Here is a 22,685-nt window from a genome sequence, read left to right on the forward strand (position 1 = left end):
GGGAAAGAGAAAGAAAAGTAATAAAGGGGGCGTGGTTGGTGTGTGTAGAGGAAGAAGAGGTCCCATGTGGTCTCTTAATGTGTTTTGATTAAATGAAGTGCCTCTTACATGACAAGCATGGGCCCCCACCACAGACCCCTGCCTTCCTCAATCATTTCACCGAATCCATCCTCATCATACTGCATGATAAACGAGTTTCCCTCCACATATATCATCGTCATTCTCTCTACCCTCCTTTACATCCTCCTCCTTCTTCTTCCCTTCATACCACAAAACAAACACACTAATTAAAAATAAGAATGGAGCAGTGTTGGGAGAACTGGCCTCTACACACGGTAATTACTAATTACAACCAACTCAACTAGTATAAAGCTAAGACAAAAGTGCTAGTATTATATAGTTTTATTTGTTAAAGTAATTGTTAATATACGTACAGGAAATAGAGCACCATGATCATGGAGATTTCTTCTTATCATTGGAGCAGTGCCAGAAGCCACCTGATGATGATGACGATTTCCTCAGAGAAATCCTGCAGATGCCACCGGATTTTATTGACAATCATTCTACTGTGGATCTCGTCACCACCGGCACGGCGGAGAGCGCGGAGGGAAAAAGGCCCAGAACATTCATTCTCTCCTTCGATAACTCAACCATAATACCTGCCATGGCAGAGCAACAACAACCGCTGGGGGTGGGTGCGGGTGCTGCCACTACCACCCCTTTGCCCTCCTTATCAAAGAAACGGAACCTTCTTCAGAAGCCGCAGCAAGCAAGGATCCCCGTCCCCGTCCCCGTCCCCCAGCCCCAGCCAGGAGCAGCAAAGAGGAGTCGAAACGACTCTCAGATTGTGGATCACATCATGGCTGAGAGAAAAAGAAGACAGCAACTCACCCAGATGTTCATAGCTCTCTCCGCCACTATTCCTGGCTTGAAGAAGGTACCTCCCTAATTATCCCATCACTTACTCAATTTCAACCTACCTATTCCTATATAATTCGCCTAAATCAAATCGGATATATATATACATGCATCACTCTTAATCAATATAGCTGCTTGTTTATTTGGAAGAAAGATCATAAAATATACTTGATCCTGTTATCTTAACCTCTCAGCATTCAACGAATCTAAATCTTTTACTATACTATACGATATCCCTTTACCGATTACATTGTTTATTATATATATATATTCTTCACAAGCATCAAAGCGTCGGGTCTTGCTATTTTCAAGAAAATGTCAGTTGCAGAAATGTTAAAAATGTACTAGAGAGTAGAGATAGAGTAAAACAAAAATGGATTATTAAAAGTTAGAATAATATCATCACATCACATGTGCCAGATAACATAATATTAATATAATAATCACACAAAGTTACTGTGGCCTTTATTGTGCCAAAGAGATACTATCACAGGTTACTAGCGGACTAATTAAGTAGATCATGTTGTATTAACAATAGATAAGTAGTGTTGTATCTAGTAATTTCTCATGATCAATATGTATATGTATGTGTAGACGGACAAGGCTTCTATACTTGGGGAAGCCATTAATTACGTGAAACAGCTGCAAGAACGTGTGAGGGAGCTGGAAAAGCGGAACAATGATAACAAGAGGGGCCCAACAGAGCCAGTAATATTCCTCAACAAGACTCAGCTGCTGTGTCGGAACAACGAAGACAGCACCAGCGAGGAAGAGGAGGAGGAGGAGGAGGAGGAGGAAGTGGAGGATTGGCGTAGCAAGGAGGAAAAACAAGTGCTGCCAGATGTTGAAGCAAGAATGCTGGAGAAGGAGAAGGAGGTGCTGATTGAGATCCACTGCGAGAAAGAGAATGGAATTGAGGTGAAGATATTGGAGCAGCTTGAAAATCTTCATCTGAGTGTGACCGGAAGCAGCGTTTTGCCATTTGGGAATTCGACTCTGGGTATTACCATCATTGCAAAGATGGGAGATGCTTACACCATGACACTCCATGATCTCCTCACAAATTTACGCCAACTGCTATTGATCAACAACACTACTGATCCGTACTAGTGTATCATCAAACCCCTGCAACTTGTATCGCTGCGTGTTTTTCTTTTTAAATGAGGTGGAAGCTGAAGGACACTCAACTTTACTTGAAGTTTATAACTGAGAGTAGTTAGATGATTTAATTGATTTGATTAAATTTTCATCTAATAACTCTCAACTATCAACTTCACCTAAAGTCGACTGCACTTAAATTTTCACCTTTAAATTATTGTATCAGTACAATAATTCCTTAATTTGTCAAATAAAATCACCATAAGTACGTACCATGTTTATTTTATTTGTGTGCATATGTGTATTGCATATTTGCATTCAAGATTTAATGGAATTTGTTCAAACCTTCCATCACGCTCAACTTCACCTAGTAAATCCAATTAAAAATTTGTTCATAATGTTACACACTCGGTGATTTTATCATGTCAGACATTAGACACTCACATGTCCCATAAAACTTGCTCATTTGCTTTCATGACATGTTGACATATAAAAACATGAAGAATATATCCTAATAACTCTATGACTCAAAGAGCAATGTATTTTTATGCATGTATTTTTTTTCTTTCTAAGTAACTAACATTATTATATATCATATTAATATTAATATAATTTGGTTTTTGTAATGATTTATTTTTTATATAATGAAAGTACTGACATGTATATATTTATTCTTGTATTATATTTTGGATAAATTTAAAAAAAAAATTGCTATTTTTTAATGTTAATGTTAATAAATTATACGAATAATTAACTATGAAATCATATATATTATTAGAATAATTTTCCAATTACATGTATCCTAAATAATAATATTAGTAGGTAATATATATAATTCAAATATTTGCCCTTTTTGTAGTATATGTTACTAGTAATTCAAATATTTTCCAATTACATGTATCCAATTACATGTATACTAGTATTTTTTATTTTTTTCTATTATTAATATTATTATTTATATTAATATTATTATGTGTAATAATCTAAATATTATATATTATTATGATCGTTAAAAATATTATATTAGTATTAATATAAGAAATTTTGAATACTAATAATGCATATGTTAAATCAATATTAAACTGTTACCGAATGTGAAAGTTATTACATTCATTAATATTAAAGTATTTTATATATTTATGCTAATAATATATATATATATATATTAAGAATTATTCTCCACGTAAATGCATTTTTTTATACAAATTATTTATATTCACGCGTATGCATTTTTTTATACAAATTATTTATATTCACACGTTTTGTATCAGTACCGTTACTGCTTCTTCTTCTTCTTTTTTGTTATTGTCGTTATCAACACCACCTCTTCCTCCTCCTCCTCCTCTTCCTTCTTCTTTTTCATTGGAATTTCTTCTTCTCCTTTCTTTTTTCTCTTTCTCCTTCATCTTCAGTGATCTCGTTGTTGAAAATAATGAATAATTCAGATTCAGATTGTCAGTTGGATCAGAATAAAATTGATTATTGTTTTGAATCCAATTAATAGTGGCTAAGGTATGGTTCAACTCAGAAGAAAAAATCTAACATTAGAAGAAATATTTTTCTGTATTTGCAGCAAATTATTTGGGTGTAACACGAAAATATTTGGGTGTATTTTTATTCTGATAAGTCTGCATAATTTAAAATTCTTCCTCTTCCTCATTCTCATCTTCTGCTACTTCTTCTTCTTCATCTTTTTATTTCATATTCTCATCATTCTTCTTGAGAAAAAAAATTAAAAAAAAAATACAATAGAAAGAGAAGAAGGGAAAAAATGTAGCAACAATATCAGTAGTAAAAAAGGATAATAAAGACGAAACACGTGAAGAAAAATGAAGAGAAGTGCAAAGAAGAAAGAGGAGAAGAAGGAAGAGGAAGAGAAGAAAGAAGAACGCGAAGCGCGCTATAGAAACCATTGAGTAACACGCGTGTTGACACGCTGGTATGGGTGAGCGTCCTTGTTATTAGATTTGGTCCAATTTATATGACTTATAAACCAAAATAACTTGTATGTGTAACCCTTCTATTATATTAATATATTTATGCTAAATATATTGTTATATAAAATTTACTACATATATAAATATGAATATAGTATTATATTATTAATAATATAGTATTATAATAAGATTAATATTATTTTTTTTATTTTGAATCATATTCAGGCGCTGAGAATTTTAAAATCAAGAAAATTGGTTCCATTATAATAGTATAATTATTTTGGTGACTGATGCATTACGGAAAATCAATTTCTATTACATATCTTAAATAGGAAGAGTAAAATATAAATCACCCCTAATGATAACGAACATTAATATACAGATGGTAACTCGAGACACATATTTCATCTTAGCTTCTAGTTAGTGAATACACAATCACATAGGAAGAACATAAATGATGATGATGATGAATCTGTTTCTGAGGATTTTCTCCCATCTTTCACCGAGGGTACCTCTGTCTTAATTAGACAAAAATTTATTCTATTTGAGGTTGTTAAGAACGTGATACAAGAATTTGTCTCCTAGTCAATCCATATGATTGCTATGAGTAAAGAATATAGGAAGCTAGCAAGCAAGCATGAGAACTTCTTCCAAAAATTAAGAGATTGAGTGGCTGCTTTCGTGAAGTTCATTGATAATCTCCAAGAGGATAAAAATATTGTTACTGGTGCTGAAGAAGAAGCTGATTCTGAAGAGGATGGTTCGGATGTCTAGAATTGTCTCATGTTGCTGCTGCCTTCTATTAAATTTTATCTCATAAAACTGTTGTTGTTTCTTTTGAACTTCTCTATGTTTTGTTTCGGATGACTGTAAAGTGTTTAAGCACTGCTGCATTTATTTTCACTTAATTACATGTTTGGACTTTGCATTAACACTTTTTGTGCAGAATTTCAAGTGCCGTTTTGAGTGTTTTTTTCTACTCTTGATGACAAAAGGAGGAGTAGTGGGTTAATTGAATAGTAGACTAATTTGAATGTGAATTGAATCTGCTGCTGTCATGAATATTTGCTGCTGTGACATTTTTTGTGAATTGAACTTGAAAGCTTGATGCTGCTATGATCAGGCTGTGATAATCATATTTGACCTCACCTTACAAGATTTGTTGCTTGAACATATCTTTGTCAATCTTGATATTCTGTTTTGTTTAATTTTGAGCAGTTTTTTTCTAAATGAATATTTATTTAAATTACTGATGTAATCTATCAAAGTTTGGGCAAGATTTTTGTTGATGATTGTGTAAAATTTCTTAGTCAAGTTGAATTGTGTGTTGTACTTTATTGTGTTCTCTATAAGAATAATAAACAGGAAGGAAGAGAAGAGTACAAATCTAGGAGAGCAACTCTTTTTTAAGAAAGGGGAAGCAACACAAAATCAAAGGGAAGTTCCTTAACTTTATTTAAATTTAATTCTTTTTTATTAATATTTTAATTACGTGTGTCATCAAGGAAGAGATTGTTGAGTTAAGAAATTAACTAAATTAAATTGATGATGACAAACATTATTTTTAGTGGGTTAATCACCCAATTAGTTTTGATTATTTCTGGTTAAGTGATGCATGCCATAATTAGCAAACATAGCAGTAGCCCAATATGGAACAAAATGAATTTGCTAGTGGGCTGTCTAAACAAAGGAAACCCAAAGAAAACAAATCAAAGAATTCAGCTGGGTCAGTTGGATCAAAGCCAACCTGAGCCCAATGTAATTCTTTCAAGCTAATCTCTCCAAGTGCTTGCCTCCAAAGCAATGTTCCTTTTTCAATTCGGACAGAACTCGGAGAAGAGAGAGAGTGCTTCGTTCCTAAGTCTATCATCGAAGAAGAAAGAAAGAGAATGGTTAAGTAAAAAGGTTGAGATCTAATCACCCAAATCAAACCATATCAAGCTAAGTCAGAGGCTAAAGGTGATTCATTTTCTTTTACATGCATCTTACTTTCTTCCCTCCTTTTCCAACTTCTATTACTTCATTTTGAGATATATGAAAAAAGTGATTTCTAAAATACACTAATGTAAATCAAAGGTCAAGATTGTTTCTTGGGGACCAAATAGTATCTCAAAGGTTCAGATACGGGATTGCCATTAAAAACTTTTTTTCTTTGCTTTCTGAGACATTCGGTCAAGAGAAAGAGATCTGTTTCAAAGTTATAAATTGGGGATTAATGGAAGAAAGTGAGAGGTTAAGTTGGTAGCACACAGTTCGAGGAGTTGACTTGGTAGAGAGCAACTCAGCAACATGCAGGAGATACAAAAGAAAATTTTTACATTATTCTGAAGCCAAGAAGAGAGAACCAAGGTTTGAAGTTCATGTTCTGAGAAGTCTTCTCTGAGAGAGTTCATCAACTTGTATAGTACTTCCTATCAAAGGAGCATTCCGCCAGAATGAGGAACGAAATCAGAGTTAAGCAAATCTGGTTCATTGCATAGCAATAGAGGTTGTTGAAGTATCAATCTCTTTGATATTTTATAGATTGTAATTTCATTTTTAATGTATATCTTTTTGTAATTTCTTGAGTGGTAAAAGGCTGAAAGAGAGAGTTTAAGAAAAAGCCAAAGAATGATAAAAGGCTGAGTGAAACACTTGAGAGAAAAATCTAGAGTGATTTCAGATTTCTTTAGGCTGATTTTATTGTCTTGTATCCAGTACCTGTGAGGTACCTCTTTTTTAGTTGGGTTAGCACTAAGAGTGAAGAGCTAGGTGTTAGCATAATCAAGTCAAGTTAGGTTAGAATTTGAGAAGGAAAGGATTGTGTCAATCCTGTGGAATTGGTGTATGTAGTAATTTAACTATAATAAAAATTTCACTACTGTTATGGTGGAGACTGGATGTAGATTATATTGTACAAGGCAACTGAATCAGAATACATGATGGTGTCAGCTTCTCTCTTCCTTCTTTGTTCTGTTTTCTGATATTTATGAGAAAAAAATTGTCTCATAAATCTTTTGCTGCTGAATTTAAACAAATTCATATTAAAAGTTTGTTTTCAAAAAATTATTTCATTAAAGTAAAAGAATGTCATAGATTTAACATTTTTTCTCTAAGCCTTTTACAACCTTTACTCCTACACAAAAAAAAATTATTACACTTATCTAAACTAAAATTTATGTGATGTTGAAGTTAAAGAAAGAAAAAAAATATTATAAAATACAATTCTAAAAAAAGAGGAAGTATAAGTGTCTTAGCTTTTTCATTCTGCTGTGTAATCCTTTATACAGAAAAAAAATAATATTTTAATTATTTTTCGCTACAAAACAGTAAATTTAGATGTAAAAAATATTAAACTATTGCTATCTGGCCTATAACAAAAAACTAAATATGTTAAATCATCCTGGTAAAATGAACTTTTTGCTTTTTTTCGAATAGCTAAAAAAATATCATATCACTTTCTTCTCACACTATGCATATTCATTTTTTAACCGGAGAAAAAATTAGATTGCTTTTATTCTTTCTTAAAAATTATATATTTAACCTTCTCGTAGTTAGTAAGAAAGTCTGACCCACTATACCGAGACATAACACTCCAGTTTCATGTTGAGACATAACGTAAAAATATCTTGGTACCAAATTTTTTTGGCCGATTTTTACAGGTGCAAGACAAATCTCGTATATATCTTGTATGAGATTCCCACCACAAGAAAAAATGCCAAATGTAAGGTCTAGAAAACTATAGATTGTGTTGTCTTTGTACTGTTCTTTATTTTACAAATCTGTCCCCACTTTGATCTGGAAAACTACTCCTGCAAGGTGGAAAAGGTCAAATGGGATCACTTACATTACAGGCGTAGCTTTTTAAAATTAAAATGCAATAAGCCAAAACATATGTAATAATCAACATTATTTTGTTTTTCATTTTTAAAAAATACAACAATATCATTCAGAAATTTTATGCTAGCTTATGTTTAATTTTCTATTCACAACCCCTGTCTCTTTTAATTTCTATCTATTTTTTTAGTTAGTATATCCAAAAAGATTTCGAATGCTATATCTTAAAAATATACATAAATTCAAACATCAGATATGTGATGGAACCAATAATATAATTAACGATACGAAATGCATGCAAATATTCCTAATAATATGAACAATAGATATATTGAATATTTATTTTATTAAGTGTATAAATAATTATTTTAATATTAAAATTTAGATAAATAATTTAAAAATATAATATATTTTAATTTAATTAATAATTATTCATATTATTTAAAAAAAGTTATTAATTATTTAATATAACCCTATTTCTAATTCATTGATGTCTGGCAATGCATAAATCAACGACAAAAGTCCAAAAATAACTCGCGTTATTTTCCCCAAATCCAAAATAGCCAACGTTGTTGGTTGAAAAAGGGCAAAAATAATCATTAGTTATCAAGCGGATAAGGATGCGTGATTCATGTTTTACCCAGCAACAAAATAGGTTAACTAGATAATACATTACAATTAAGTGTTGTTTGTTACGGACAATACAATTTGATTTATCACATTTATTACAAAAAATATCAATCCTATTGAAAAATTAAAAGGAGTCTAACCAACAATAAACCAACAAATATTTTTTAATTATATTCTATACTAACTAATAATATTAATTATTATTAATTAATAATTATTTAAATTTTTTTAAAAGATACAAAATTAATAATTATTAATTATCTCTTCTTACTTTAATTCACCTTTTATCATTTATTACGTAAACACACTACAATAATATAGATTATTTTTTAGGATTATATGTGTCAAAAAAAATTAAAATTTGTTAAAAAAATAAATTTTGACACTATTTTAACTATGAAAATATATTAATAAAAATTTTGTCAAAAATAGTATTTTTAACATATAAGTAATTGTAAAAAAAGTTTAGATCTTATTTTGATAAATATTGGTCGTCAAAAATAATTTGTTAAAAAAATTTGAGAATATATTTTTTGTGATACTTATTAACCATCAAAAATACTATTTATTTTGATATTTATTAACCATAAAAAATTCTCAACAAAAATTCTCAATAAAGAACGAGATGAGATATTGAAACTGAAGAATAAACTGAGATTTCGAAAATGAAGAATGAGTAGTATGATACCAAACTGAGAGCAGTGTGATGCCAAAATTAACAGAGCTCAACAAAAAAGAGGAATAGTAGAGTAAATTGAAAATAAGTGAGTGTCAAAATTGAGTGGAAATTTTCTACCGTCAAATTATTCATAAAAAAAACATAGAAAATTTGATATTTGTAATATTTGTCAAAAATATATATTAATTTTTACACTTAACTATAGTGTTAAAAAAATGTGTTAAAATAACTCTCTTTTTTTATAGTGACACTGATCCCTCTTTCTAAAAAAAACTTCGAAATTCCAAAAAACAAAAAGCACCAAAATATAAGATAAAGAATCATCCAAATCCTAAGAAAAAAAACATACAAAAAATAAAAAAAATCATCCAAAACTAATAAAAAGAATCTTTTAAATCCTAAGAAAAAAACATACAAAATATAAGAAAAAGCATCATCAAAAACTAATAAAAAAGAATCATCCGAAATGCAGAAAAAAACATAAAAAACTAGTTAAAAAATCATTCAAAACCAAATAGGAGGAGGAGAAGAAGAGCCGCAAGGTTGCCGGCGACGACGTCTTGGACAGCGTTGCTTGGATAGTGGAGGGACTCGCGGTGGTGTGTTGCAATGAGTGGAGGAGTTGCCATGGATCAGAGTAGTTGATCGTGTGTCGCGAATGGGGACCTGGTGGTGGCTGCCTCGCGACGGATGGAGAGTCATAGGGTGCGAGTGGCGAATGATGGGGAGTCGCGAGCGGCAAGGGTGCGTCGGGCGAGCAATAGGGAGTCACGATGGGATGCGAGGAGGGTGAAGTAGAAACACGATGTTGGCTGTCTTTCCTGCGCGAACGAAAGATGAAGTGGTGGAGAATGATGCAAAGACGATCGGCGATGGCCCACGAAGATGGTGCTGCGACGATACTCTAGTGGCGCGACGACGAAATCGCAGCAGCGTAGGACATTGGGAAGAGGGATTAGGATTTGTGGTTTTGTGTGGTAAATGGTGAGTGAAAGAGAAAATAAATTAGGATAAATTTTGATTCAAAAATGTCATTAATGTCAATTAATCAAATTTTAAATTTAAAAAAATAATTTAAAATCAATTATTATTAATTAAATTGTTCAATTTTTGGTTGATAAACACTTGATTTCCTATACTTTTTCAAAAAATATATAACTTCAATGCTTTGAATCTTTACAAATTTTGACGGATGTACTATATTTTATTAGTCAAATAAAACTTCTTATGTTATATGGTATTAAAAGATAAACTTCTAATAGTTTGTATTTCATTACCAAAAAAAAAAGTATTACAGTAGTAGCGTTATTCTTTGTTGGGAAAATTTTTTTATTAATTACTAACTCTAGTATGTTTGTTTTCAATATTTCACAGATTTAAAACTATGAACGAATTAAAAATTAAATAATTCAATGGAAGTATGACTGCTATAAAGATATCGGTAAAACTAAAATATTCTTACCGAATAAAGATGTTATAGCTTACAAGTCAAATATTACTCTAATGAATAATTTAATAGCTAACTTTCTAGGGTGTGTTTGGAAACCCGTTGGAAGGAAAGAAGCGCGTTTAAATTTCTTGAAAGTTTCAACTTTTAGTTTGGCAAATTTTTTTCTCATGAACGCAGAAGTGATTCTGCTGTCAAAATCAGTGTTTACAAGAAGCAACTATTTTTAGCTTCTGCGTTTTCTTAACGGGCTTTTAGTCATAGATACTAATCTTTTATTTACTTTTTACCAACTTTATCCTTTGTATATGTTATTGTATTATTTATAAAATTCTTGTTATTTCTATTTATATGAGCTCTAATTTTCTATTATTTATTATTTTTATTTTTTAACTATTTGTTTGACATTATACACTTTTATAATCGTGATTTTTATGTATTATGTTTGTTATTATCTTTTTATAATATGATTTATTAATTCTATTAGGTAAAGTAAATTAAATAAAAAAATTAACTGTAAATAATAATAATAGTAAAAAATTATAACATACTAAAAAAAGAGTACTAAAAATACTAAAAATATATTATATAAAAAGATCATTAAGAACTTTTAGATTTGTTTCAATCACTTAATTTTTTTTTATTATTTTCAGTACTATCTTTTATAATTGTAATTCTCCTATACTATATTTTAGTGTAATTTTTTATAATATAGATTATGATTCCATTAAAAAAGATAAATTAAATAAAAAATTAATCATATATAATAATAAAATCATAAACGTTGGATTTCAAATTAATATTAAGAATAAGATTATTGAGAGTACTAGAATAAGAGTACGATGTAAAAAAATACTAAAGTAACATTTAATACTTAAAAATGTAACATATTTGATTAAATATTCTTTTATATATATATATCTAAAATATATAATTTTTATTTTTATTTAAAAAAATATTTTGTCTATTTTTATATGTTATTTTTATTTTAGTAAGTAAATATTAATTTTATTATAAAATTAACTAATAAAATCTATTTAAATATCTAAATTAAAACAATAGGATAATATAAAAAAAAAATCTAAGTTGATGTCTATTTTAGAAATTTTTTATCTAAAAGTGATTTTGAATGGTATAAGCCAAACAACATTTATTTTACTATAATCCATTTTGATACAAAAATTACCAAACATAAATCACTTTAACACAAACCTACTTTTGACCAAAATCAAGTTTGCAAAATCAATTTTATGCAAACTCTCGTTTGCAAACTGTAATCCAAACACACACTTAGATGTTAAAGAGTATACGAGAGTTTTTTTTCTATTATGTTTAGTATTTTTTTTTTTTGCGGTAAATATATTGGTAAGAGAAGAGAGGTTTGCAGGTTACTAAATAATAAATATCCTTACAACAGCTCTTTGTATGACTTATTATTGTAGCAAAAGAGAATTGAAGAGTAGAGAGGTAAGTGACAATAACCTACTCTAACAGCTTTTTAACTAATTTTAGTTACAATACCAGTCTTTTGGGAATCTTTTAGGGAACTACTAGTCTCTGAATGAATTTTGGACTTGATTGACCAATCATTATTGGCATCGATCTATCCTTATATATTTGGCCTATAAATGAAAGTTGAGCGTAAATAAAAGGAAACTATCACTGATGAAAATGTTATATATCCCTACCTCGAGGCCTTGTTGGTCATGTTATTGTTAGCTAGGGTTTTGAAACTTGATGATCATCATGCATTATATATTGCATGCATCTGCGCTGGTTAATTTATTGATGTATAAAAAGCAAGCTAGCTAGGATGCATGGATGGCGTGAAAATCCTTTGATTAACAGAGTGGTATCGCCAGTCTCAAGCTTTGAACTAGATCCTTCATGCTTGCCCTGTATTTCTCACCCATCTGCGATGCAGTGGATGGTATCAGACTACTGACTGAGAATTGAAATTGGAATGCTAAATAGGGAGACAAAAAAAAATAGCCCTTATTTATCGTTCATTAATTGTCGCAACAATTAATGAATGCTAAATAAGACAAGTTATGGCTGTTTTTGGCTGATTTTCTTTAGTTGTAGAGGTAGGTGCGGTGGTACATACCTGAGCAACAATGGTAATATCAATGGCACAGGTCCCAAAGGGTAAGACACTTGTGCTTACAATGGAGAGATCAAGATTTGTGAGATGGCTGAATACTTGGGGAACGGCTTTGTGGCCATGGCAGTGGATCCGAATCAACACCTGCTTCTCCAACGCCCTTGCTTCAACTAGTTCACATGCAGCATCATGCCTCTTGTTCACCAACGACACCGACTCTACTACTGTTCTGTTCTTCTTTCTGCTTTCCTCCTCTAGCTTCTTCCCTTGCTCTTTGAGTTGCTTGATATAAGCGATTGCTTCACTAAGAATTGACACCTTGTCAATCTATCCAACAAATTAATTAATGTAACTTGAAATAATAAAAGCAAATGAAGGAGAGCATGCAGTAGATCGAGCGACCTTTTTCAAGTGAGGGATGGTGGCAGAAAGTGCTATGAATCTCTGAGTGATCTCCTGCCTCCTCTTCCTCTCCGCCACGATGTGGTCTAAGCACTCCGAAGAGCTTCTTCTTGCCTTCTTTGCCGTATTACCACTATTGACTATGGACTTGGAACTGTTGCTCTTGCTCATCATCATCATCATCATCAGTTTCGGGAGACTCAATCTCTCTCCGACTTCTTGTACCACGCCACCTCCATTATTGCCCGTTTGAAATTAAATCTTAAATCAATATAAAATATTGTTAAAATTTCTGAAAGTAAAAAAGCTATTTGAAAGATGCCACCATGTTTGCACCGTTGGATACATGGATTTCAACTTCTTCCATCAATCTCTTCTGATGACTTCTGACTTCTGAGTTCTGAGACATTTAAGAGACGGACCACTGATGTTTTCTACTCATATTTGTTAACCACATATATATGATATATCTCTATCTCTCTTTCTTATTTTTCCAACAATAATTAAATATTGTCCCTATCAGGCAAAGCTAGACATTTTACCCGACGATCTGTTTTATTAATTCAATGAAAGGTGCAGCTAGCATTTTCGGTAAAAGAAATATATATAATACTATGTCGATACCCATATACAAAAGAGGAGGGGGCCGGGGAATGCTCTCAATATTGTGGTTCTGAATGATTGGGGTATGAGATGGCTATATCATTAATTCGTTTTGTCGTTGCTTTAGCAATGATGTATCTGGCTAGTTAATGCATGTACTACGCACACAGTAGATCCAGACTTGACCTGCTTCCACCTCTCTTCTACTGATATAAACATACATCTTTTGGATGCAACATAAACACATACACAAACCCGCCCCCTGTAATATTAAGAAATATTTAGTAACAAAAGAAAATCAGCCAACAACGGCTATAATTTGTCTTATTTAGCATTTATTAATTGTTGCGACAGTTAATAAATGTTAAATAAGACAAATTCTGACTTTTTTTTCTCTCTCTAGCATTACCCTATTACTCATATACCCTATGGAGAAAGTTTATTTGTTTTCTTCAATTTATTAATTATACTAACCTCTTCTATATTATTAACTTCTAAATTTTTGGCATCCTATCTCTATATTCAAAACTCACATATATTTATTATTATAAAGTTGAGTAATAAGTGTATGTGAAAAATAGGGATTGACTAAATTTGAGGTAATCTTTAATTATTTTTTTTTACTTGGTCAGTTTTATTATCAAAAGTAAAAGATATAAATAATAATACATATGCAAAGACAATATAGATATAACATAAACCACGTATTTGTCTGTCTGGTAGGAGTTTAAAACTTTAAATGGGGAAAGGTCCACGTTGTGAATGTTGTTGCCCTCATAAAAATGCAATATAAGATGTTTTTTTTGTGGAGGACTGGTGTAGTTGTCTAGAATCTAGAAGGAGGGCCTAGCCATCCGGAATCCGCATGCTTTATGAAGATGATAGTGTTCCCCCTTTGGCTATTGTTTCTTGTTTCTATATCCTTGTGTTGATGCACAGCATGGATGCTCTTTTCAGATATCATGCATTTGTTTTTATTTGTTCATGTCCAAAAGGGAGGATTCCCCTAATCATAACCATACATGACAAAATTAATAAGTTGTTTGGGCTTGGATTCTTTTGACTGATATATCGGATCATATCATATGCATGCCATGCACACTACTTGGAAATGGAATGTTGCAGCTTTTTGGTACGGCATTGGCGTTACCCTATCCCCAACTCTATTAGTTATGACATTATGTCACTCAAACTCAAACTCTATTGGAAATGTCTCTATTAGTTACGAAAAGTCGTTAAATGATTTGATTGATTTGACTAAATTTTCATTAAACAACTCTTAACTATCAACTTCACGTGAAGTCGGTTCTACTTGAATTTTTTCTTTTTTTTTTTTAACTCTCTCAAGTCTGAACTCTGCCAATCAGCCAGTTTGTTTCTTTGTCTGACAATAACGTAAATTATAGCCCAAACAGCTCTCTTTTCTTTTTGGCCACTTGCTACTATGGGCCAGCTCCAATACAGTTGAGGCCCAAGAAAAAGGAAAAAAAGAAAATAAAAATACCGGAGGAAGAAGATTACAGAAGAAGAAGGAAGGGGGGAAATACGTGAACGATGAGAATATGTGGATTGTTGGTGAGAGGATGTAAATTGCGATGGCGTGAGAGCAGGTAATTGTATTGGTGTATGTTTGTTTGCAGTAATTAGATGTGTGGGAAAGCATGCAAGATAGGTTGAAACTTGAAATTGGCGTGAGATGCGAGAAATTGAGATGGATAAAGTGCCGGAGCATATAATATGGGAGATATTGGGGAGGTTAGAGAAAAGCAGTGACAGGAATTGTGCTTCCCTTTCGTGTAAACGGCTTTATGAAGTGGACATGGCGCAGAGGCATACGCTGAAGGTTGGGTGCGGAATGAACCCGGCTGAGCAGGGTTTGAGATCTCTGTGCAGGCGGTTTGGGAACCTGTCTCGAGTGGAAATCACTTACTCCGGTTGGATGTCAAAGCTTGGAAAGCAGTTGGATGACAGCGGCCTCCTCATCCTAGCGCACCACTGCCCTTCCCTCTCAGATCTCTCATTCAGCTACTGCACCTTCATCACCGATGTCGGCCTCCGCTACTTGGCCTCCTGCTCCCACCTCTCCTCCCTCAGCTTGAATTTCACCCCCAGGATCACCGGCTGCGGCATTCTCTCTCTTGTTGTGGGCTGCAAGAACCTCTCCTCCCTCCACCTCATTCGATGCCTCAATGTCAGCAGCGTTGAGTGGCTTGAATACCTCGGCAGGCTTGGCACCCTCCACCATCTCTCCATCAAAAACTGCAGAGCCATCGGCGAAGGCGACTTGATCAAGCTGGGTCCTGGCTGGCAAAACCTCAAGACCCTGCAGTTTGAGGTGGACGCTAACTACCGCTATATGAAGGTGTATGACCGGCTATCCGTGGATACATGGCAGAAGCAACATGTCCCCTGCCACAGTATGGTGGAACTAAGCCTCGTGAATTGCATCATCAGCCCTGGCAGAGGCCTTGCTTGCGTCTTGCCCAGGTGCAACAACTTGAAGAAAATTCACTTGGACATGTGTGTTGGGGTAAGGGACATTGACATTATTTCTTTATCCCAAACATCAATTGAACTCGAGTCAGTTTCCTTGAGAGTTCCTTGTGATTTTTCCCTAACGAGATTAACAGATCAAAGCCTGATCGCCTTGGCTCACAACTGCTCAAGGCTTGAATCAGTTAGGATATCGTTTTCGGATGGGGAGTTCCCTTCCTCCACCTCCTTCTCATTAAGGGGCATACTTTGCTTACTAGACAAGTGCCCCGTTAGGCAGCTTGCTCTCGACCATGTTTACTCCTTCAATGATATTGGAATGGAAACTCTCTGCTTGTCGCAATATCTTGAAAACCTTGAACTTGTCAGATGCCAAGAGATAACTGATGAGGGTCTACAGCTCGTGAGTCAGTGTCCCCGTTTGTGCCGTTTGCGCTTAAGCAAGTGTTTGGGGATCTCAGATGATGGACTGAAGCCACTTGTGGGATCCTTTAAGTTGGATTTCTTGGCCGTTGAAGATTGTCCCCAGATTTCGGAAAGAGGTGTTCAAGGAGCAGCAAAGTCTGTGTCTTACAGGCTAGACTTATCTTGGATGTGCTGAATCTCAATTCTGCCTGCACTCTCATCATCCACCCTTAAGCTTATTGTTGCTGTATTTATTGTTGTACATCTTGTTTTACTTAGCTTAATGTTGCTGTATTTATTGTGTACATATATTCTGTTATCAACTCCCAGCAGCATCTGGTTCTTTATCAAGGCTTTCCCATGTTCATTACCGTGTGGATAGACTCACAATAATGAATAACAATATCTGATATCTCACGCACAAGTCCATATTCTTGTTCATTACTTCATTGTGATTGTGATTTATATTTTGTGCTGCTTCAGTTTTCGAATGCACTAAATTTTAATATTGTAAAGTTATTTATACTTTTCCCGTTGTATTAGAATCAATTATACATAAGAAATCCCCATCTGAACAGAAATGTATATCTCCATATATCCAACATCCATCTATAAATTCAAGTAAAAGGAAGCAACAAACTAAAAAAATAGCAATCAATCTGCATGCATATAATTGGACTTAAACTAGTTTTGGGCTCTCTCCGAATAAGGCTGGACTGGTTTCCAGTGTAGAGGAAGTTGGAACCCAAAAATGCTTGTCCAATTACTTATCTTAATAACCTTTTTATTTTTTGGTCCAACTCCAACGAAGGAATAATTATTCTAGCCCTAAAATAAATAAAAGAAAGATGGATGGAAAACGAAGGCTAATTTTTTTGCATATGACGCAAGGTTTGGTGTAATGCCAGGTCATGGAGTTTATAGGAGTTTTACACCGGAGTAACGACAGTCAGGTGACGGAGAGAAATCGGATGGTTCAATTTCTTGCAGGTAGGAGAGGACACAAATCGGACCATTCAATTTGTGCGTGGTGAATAGTTGCGTGCACATAAGTCGGAGGCTGAAAGTGATGGTGGGGTGAAGGTGGGGTTTAAAGAAGAGGGACGAAAGTGAAATGAGGGGCTCAGCTTCACTTGGTGTATACAATATTCACTATCGAGTCCTGACACGTGACTTGAGGCACAAATTGAATGGTCCGATTTGTGTATCTGCCCAACCAGTAATCAGACCGTCCAATTTTCTAATTCTAGTCGTCACACTCCCGTTAAGCACCCTGTACCCCATAATATCGTTATACACCATCACTCACCCACTATCAAAAATAAAAAAGTGGAAAAAGAACTCAAGTCTCAAAAAATAAAAAGTAAATAGTGTGTAGTGTATTAGCATAATAGCATTAGAGGAAGTACAAGAGGAATTGAGTGTCATGTTAGTGAGAGATGGTCACAATCAACTTTACTGAATTGAGACTCTTCCAAGTCCGAATCCCATATCTCTTGGTAACAGAGTGAGAGAGAGCGAGTGCCATTTTGATGAAAAGGAAAGAAGGATACGAAAGAATATTCAAAAGAAGGAAAGAGAAGGCACAAAAAGGTTGCATTATTTAGGCAAAAGATTCAGAGTTGCCACAAATCCATGAATAGAGAGTAGGAAAATGATAAAGATATGATTATGGAGACTTTGTTTGTCTGTTTGGTCCTACTCTTCTCTCCATGCAAAATGCAAAGCAAGACAAATAAAATCTCTTGGTCCAAAGAGTGAGAGCACCACTGTGCAAACCCCAAAATCTTCGCGTGCTTCCTCCTCCCCTTGGGAAAACAAACGCACCCTTCTCTTTCTCCCAAACCGCTTAAATCTCTCTCCAATGTTTTGTGTTTAGGGGTTTACTTGGGGCTTATAGACCGACATTCTTCGTGGTGTGGCTCTTGTTACGGAATGTTTCTCCAAATATCACACAAACACACGACTTTGCTACAAACAAAGCCACCTCGCATTGGAAAATGTTCAAAACTAGCTACCTACACATGTAGCTCTAACATCATCTGTATCTTTGTGCGTGCGTCTTTTTCTCAAACTGAAGCACTTTAGTTTAAAGTTTACTAAGTATGTGTGTCCAAAACCAAAAGTAATGCTTAACAATTAATTGAGTAGTGACAGGTAAGTAACTTTTGTAATTTGTAGTTATCAAATAGTCACCAAATAATATTTTTATTCTTTTTTTTTTTTGCTGATTATAGACTGATCAGAATTTAATAAAATTACTAGCCATAGACTTTTTTCAATTAATTAATTAATAACATGAGAAGATATATGTGGCGATTGTGAGATCAACTGCGGTGCCTGCACTCTACAGGTTACATTAACATACATAAGAATTTGGAGTATTCTTTTGGAAGGACAAATACAAGGAAGTGGAAGATGACATTGCGTATATGAGTCAATGGCTGCATTGTTGAAGATGGTCTATAAACCTCATGGATTATACTTCTTTGACAAATAATTTAATTAAAAAACATAAAGTCCATTTGAATTGTTAGTTTTACAAACAATACCTCAACAATTCTCCATGTTATATCTTATATCTCATTTCCTCCATATTTCCAAATTAGAGTATATGTAAATTAAAATATGGATTAGATTATACATAGGGCCGGGCCTTAATACAACTAAACAATCAATTTTCACAACTGGCTGGTTATCGACTAATAAGAAAATAGTTTTTAAGAAAATAGTTAATAATAAGCAACACTAAACAATTTCGTTTAAAATTGTTTTGACTATTTTAAGAAAATAGTTTTCCTTCCAAATGGTTAGCATTAGTAAAAGAAGGAAAAGACAAAAGCAGAGTATATGAATTCTAGATTAAATGTTTTATGTTTAACTTTTTTCTTAATAGCATATTCGTATAGCAATTATTTAAAGGAAAAGTATATGTGAACAATTAAAATATTAAATAATGTAAATAATAGACATATCAGATGTTCATTTTACTAGTGTACGGATAATTATTTTAATATTAAAATTTAAAAAATTAATTTAAAAGTGTAGTGTGTTTTATTTAATTAGTGGTTGTTTTTCAATAAAATCATTGTGTCTCTAACATTCCCCTTATTTAAATGGAATTAAGTAACCAAAAAAATGGTTCTTAACAAAATGTATGCCACAAAAACATTTCGTTTTTTAAAAAATAAATTAAAAAGAAAAAAAAAAAGCGGAAAACAGCATCTGTGTATGTATATCCACTGCCCAGCCAGCTGGCCATTGCCACAGTTTGAACCAAAAAAATCAATGATATGATTATTAGGGGAAAAAGTATAAATAAAACAATAATATAGAAAATGCATAGTTAGCAGCGAATGTTGGCATTGTGGAATGGGAGTGTTTGATGCAAAGCAATTGAAGTTTTAGTTTGAACTTTGAACCCCCAAGGGAAGAAGGGGAGAGGTGCTTGTTGGGCTGTCTAATCTATCAGGTATGCGTATTAAATTCTTGACCTGAGAAAGACCTCTGTCATCATTCATAACGCAATCAAATCTTGTTCGCATCTGAGTATTTGTGACATAAGATTTTGTGAATAGTAATACTAGTAGAGTACTACGTGTATTGAGCTAGATTTGAGAATAGGGGGTAATCAATGAAGCCGAATACAATGCAGTTTTATTTATTTATTTATTTATGGAAAAGTATAGGATACTAACATATTATCTGCCAACTTCTGCCAACTCTTATTTATATTTGTGTTTCATGGAAGTGTGTTCTAAGATGTGTCTAATAATTAATATATTTTAAATACATATATAAAAAGATACATCCAGAAAATATATCTATAAAGACACTTCTATTTATAAAAAAGACATTTTTATTAAACACATCAACAAACACACTTCCATGAAATACAATTATAAATAAGAGTTGGCAGAAGTTGGCAGATATGTTATTGGTAACGTAGCGGAACCGTTTATTTATATATATCCATGGTTTAACTTGAAATAATATTCAGGTATGTAGTAATTGTTAAAGTAAAAGGAATGAATATTATATTTTGAGAAATGATTTGGATTTCAATTTGAAAGTTAATTAAAAAATATGAGTGGGGAGGTATGATTAATTGTACGCTTTTTAATTTGAATATGGAAGGAAAGGAGGTGTTGGACAATTTGAATATGGAAGGAAAGGAGGTGTTGGACTCTCATCTGGAGAGAAGAGGTGCTTCACCTTGTTGTGAGATCAGAGGAACCAGAATTCGGATTCTGCGAGTTGTGTTCTTGAAAACGGACTGTCCGAATTACGTTTTGTTCAACAAATTTAGCCGAAACAAATAAAACGGAGAGTCCAAATTGCGTGTGTCAGATTTCAAATTTCATCTGCTGTAAATCGGACCATGCGATTTGTGAAACAAAATTTCATTTCAAAAGAACTCGCATGGTCCAAATTATTCTACGTTTGGCTCAGAAAAATCTGTCCCACATTTTTATCTTATACGTCATAACTCCACATATGAAAATAGCACACCCAAGCCTTTTATATCTATAAAATTGAGCCATTGACTGTATCGTATGTGAAGATGAAAGGAAAAGAAAATGGTAGTCAAAGGAAACAATCTTATCCATGACGACGAAGTATGTGATCTCATCTCATCAATGGTGTCTCGGTACTTGAGTCACCCTTGATTACGGGTAGTGTCATATACATACTATATAGTAGCTAGGTGAGTAGTATTTTTATACGAATGAATACGTAGGGATTGAATGATGTAGGTAAAAAGGCAATGAGATTGAAGCCCTGATCCCTCTCATCTCAAGTAGTCTCAAAGGAAAGACAAGCGTGTAAGTATGAGGGATTACGGTCTTGTCCAACTGTACTTGACGCCAATATCTTCACATATCTCCATTAATAATATTAATGAAATCTCACCAATAAATATACAATATTTTACTCCATCAAACTCTTGTATAAATAATGTTAGTGACTTGTGAGAAAATCACAAGGCATCAGGCATGGCCACTTTCCTTCCCAAACCAGCACCATCAGAATCACCCCAATGGCTCCTCCATGTTAACATGGATCCACAAAGCATAACCCGCTTCTTCTCGTCTGAACCTCAAAACCCTCCACAAACTAGAGATGATGAAAAAACACTCGAAGGAATCGCTGCTATTGTTGGAGAACACGTCCTCTTTGGGACAAAAAATGATAGTAACCCAACCCACCACAAAATGATGGAACATAACAAGACGGAGAATGGTCCGGTCATCACCAAGAGGTACAGAGGGGTCAGGAAAAGGCCCTGGGGAAGGTGGTCGGCCGAGATACGCGACCGTATTGGGAGGTGCCGCCACTGGCTTGGCACCTTCGACACCGCGGAGGAGGCGGCGCGTGCCTACGATGCGGCGGCTAGGCGCCTGAGAGGGTCCAAGGCTCGAACCAACTTCGAGATACCGTCGGTGTTGCCGGTTTCGGCGTCGTCGTCGTCATCAAGCAGTGGCGGAATCCGCAAGAGGAAAGGGGCGCGCGGTGGCGATAGGAAGTGTTCGGTGGTTACCTCGGTTGCACAATTGTTCAGTTCTGGGGTGCCTGATGCGCTTGAGCTAAAGCTTGGTGTGAGACTGTGAGGAGTGAGAATGGGAGCATTGGTGCTGATGATGATATATATGGTTGTGTAGGTTAGTATTAGAATCAGTATTAGTATTATTCTTAGATAGAGCAGTGCATGCATGCAATTGGGATGAACACAATAGAATATGTAATCCATGTATGTTGAATGAATAGTAATTGGTATTGCTATTTAGCAGGAAATGCATCATGGTTTAGTGCAGAGAGAAAGAGACAGCAATAGTGAATACGGAGCCGGGAATCCGCCATGGTTTAAGTGAGCTTGCTGAATGCTGACCCTAGGCCTTAGCTATCACTATATCTATATGTATTTGTCTATTCCCTTTCCATGTAAATCTAATATATATTTTTATATGTCTAAATATATTCCGAGAGGCTTATTTTCATCAATTTTAAGTTTTTAATTACTTGAGACTTCAAAATATATAATGCACATTTTGATTAACTAATCTAAGATGAATCTAGCTACTTGTGGGTGTCTAATTCCAAAAGTTGTATTGATGTCTAATCGAGTATTAATATCATTGTGACTCAACAGAC

General features: G+C 33.7%; 5 protein-coding genes across 5 annotated transcripts in view; 3 read left to right on the plus strand and 2 right to left on the minus strand.

Annotated features, from left to right (window-relative positions):
• The window catches only part of LOC107459543 (transcription factor bHLH18-like), a 6,483-nt gene extending 6,268 nt beyond the window's left edge, over nt 1–215 (minus strand). Inside the window, exon 1 of the mRNA XM_052251670.1 lies at nt 137–215. Coding sequence (XP_052107630.1) covers nt 137–215 — 79 coding nt within the window. The remainder of the gene's footprint in view (nt 1–136) is intronic.
• On the plus strand, nt 87–2,370 carry LOC107459735 (transcription factor bHLH18). Its single transcript, XM_016077982.3, has 3 exons — nt 87–335; nt 437–937; nt 1,513–2,370. The coding sequence occupies exons 1-3, from the start codon at nt 300–302 to the stop codon at nt 2,026–2,028; spliced, it is 1,053 nt and encodes a 350-aa protein (XP_015933468.1). The 5' UTR covers nt 87–299; the 3' UTR covers nt 2,029–2,370.
• A 9,932-nt stretch (nt 2,371–12,302) lies between these two features.
• On the minus strand, nt 12,303–13,457 carry LOC107459860 (transcription factor bHLH18-like). Its single transcript, XM_016078155.3, has 3 exons — nt 13,032–13,457; nt 12,633–12,956; nt 12,303–12,438 (listed from the first exon to the last, which is right to left on the minus strand). The coding sequence occupies exons 1-3, from the start codon at nt 13,215–13,217 to the stop codon at nt 12,367–12,369; spliced, it is 582 nt and encodes a 193-aa protein (XP_015933641.1). The 5' UTR covers nt 13,218–13,457; the 3' UTR covers nt 12,303–12,366.
• A 1,695-nt stretch (nt 13,458–15,152) lies between these two features.
• LOC107459859 (F-box/LRR-repeat protein 14) lies at nt 15,153–16,947 on the plus strand. The gene has a single exon (XM_016078154.3). It carries the CDS (start codon nt 15,331–15,333, stop codon nt 16,726–16,728), a length of 1,398 nt encoding a protein of 465 aa, XP_015933640.1. The 5' UTR covers nt 15,153–15,330; the 3' UTR covers nt 16,729–16,947.
• Nucleotides 16,948–21,538: 4,591 nt separating this feature from the next.
• On the plus strand, nt 21,539–22,340 carry LOC107459544 (ethylene-responsive transcription factor ERF084). Its single transcript, XM_016077769.3, has one exon. The coding sequence runs from the start codon at nt 21,593–21,595 to the stop codon at nt 22,142–22,144; it is 552 nt and encodes a 183-aa protein (XP_015933255.2). The 5' UTR covers nt 21,539–21,592; the 3' UTR covers nt 22,145–22,340.
• Nucleotides 22,341–22,685: the final 345 nt, after the last annotated feature.

This window comes from Arachis duranensis, chromosome 7 (genome assembly GCF_000817695.3).
Source record: "Arachis duranensis cultivar V14167 chromosome 7, aradu.V14167.gnm2.J7QH, whole genome shotgun sequence".
In the NCBI taxonomy this organism is placed as follows: Eukaryota; Viridiplantae; Streptophyta; class Magnoliopsida; order Fabales; family Fabaceae; genus Arachis; species Arachis duranensis.

Excerpts from the sequence above, each read along its gene's own strand:
- LOC107459735 (XM_016077982.3), top strand. The coding sequence starts at position 300 with ATGGAGCAGTGTTGGGAGAACTGGCCTCTACACACG. Across the intron at positions 336-436 it reads AGAACTGGCCTCTACACACG|GAAATAGAGCACCATGATCA; the intron begins GTAATTACTAAT and ends ATATACGTACAG. Across the intron at positions 938-1,512 it reads CTATTCCTGGCTTGAAGAAG|ACGGACAAGGCTTCTATACT; the intron begins GTACCTCCCTAA and ends ATGTATGTGTAG.
- LOC107459860 (XM_016078155.3), bottom strand. The coding sequence starts at position 13,217 with ATGATGATGATGATGATGAGCAAGAGCAACAGTTCCAAGTCCATAGTC. Across the intron at positions 12,957-13,031 it reads CCATCCCTCACTTGAAAAAG|ATTGACAAGGTGTCAATTCT; the intron begins GTCGCTCGATCT and ends TTTGTTGGATAG. Across the intron at positions 12,439-12,632 it reads ATATTACCATTGTTGCTCAG|ATGGGTGAGAAATACAGGGC; the intron begins GTATGTACCACC and ends ACTGCATCGCAG.
- LOC107459859 (XM_016078154.3), top strand. The coding sequence starts at position 15,331 with ATGCGAGAAATTGAGATGGATAAAGTGCCGGAGCATATAATATGGGAG.
- LOC107459544 (XM_016077769.3), top strand. The coding sequence starts at position 21,593 with ATGGATCCACAAAGCATAACCCGCTTCTTCTCGTCTGAACCTCAAAAC.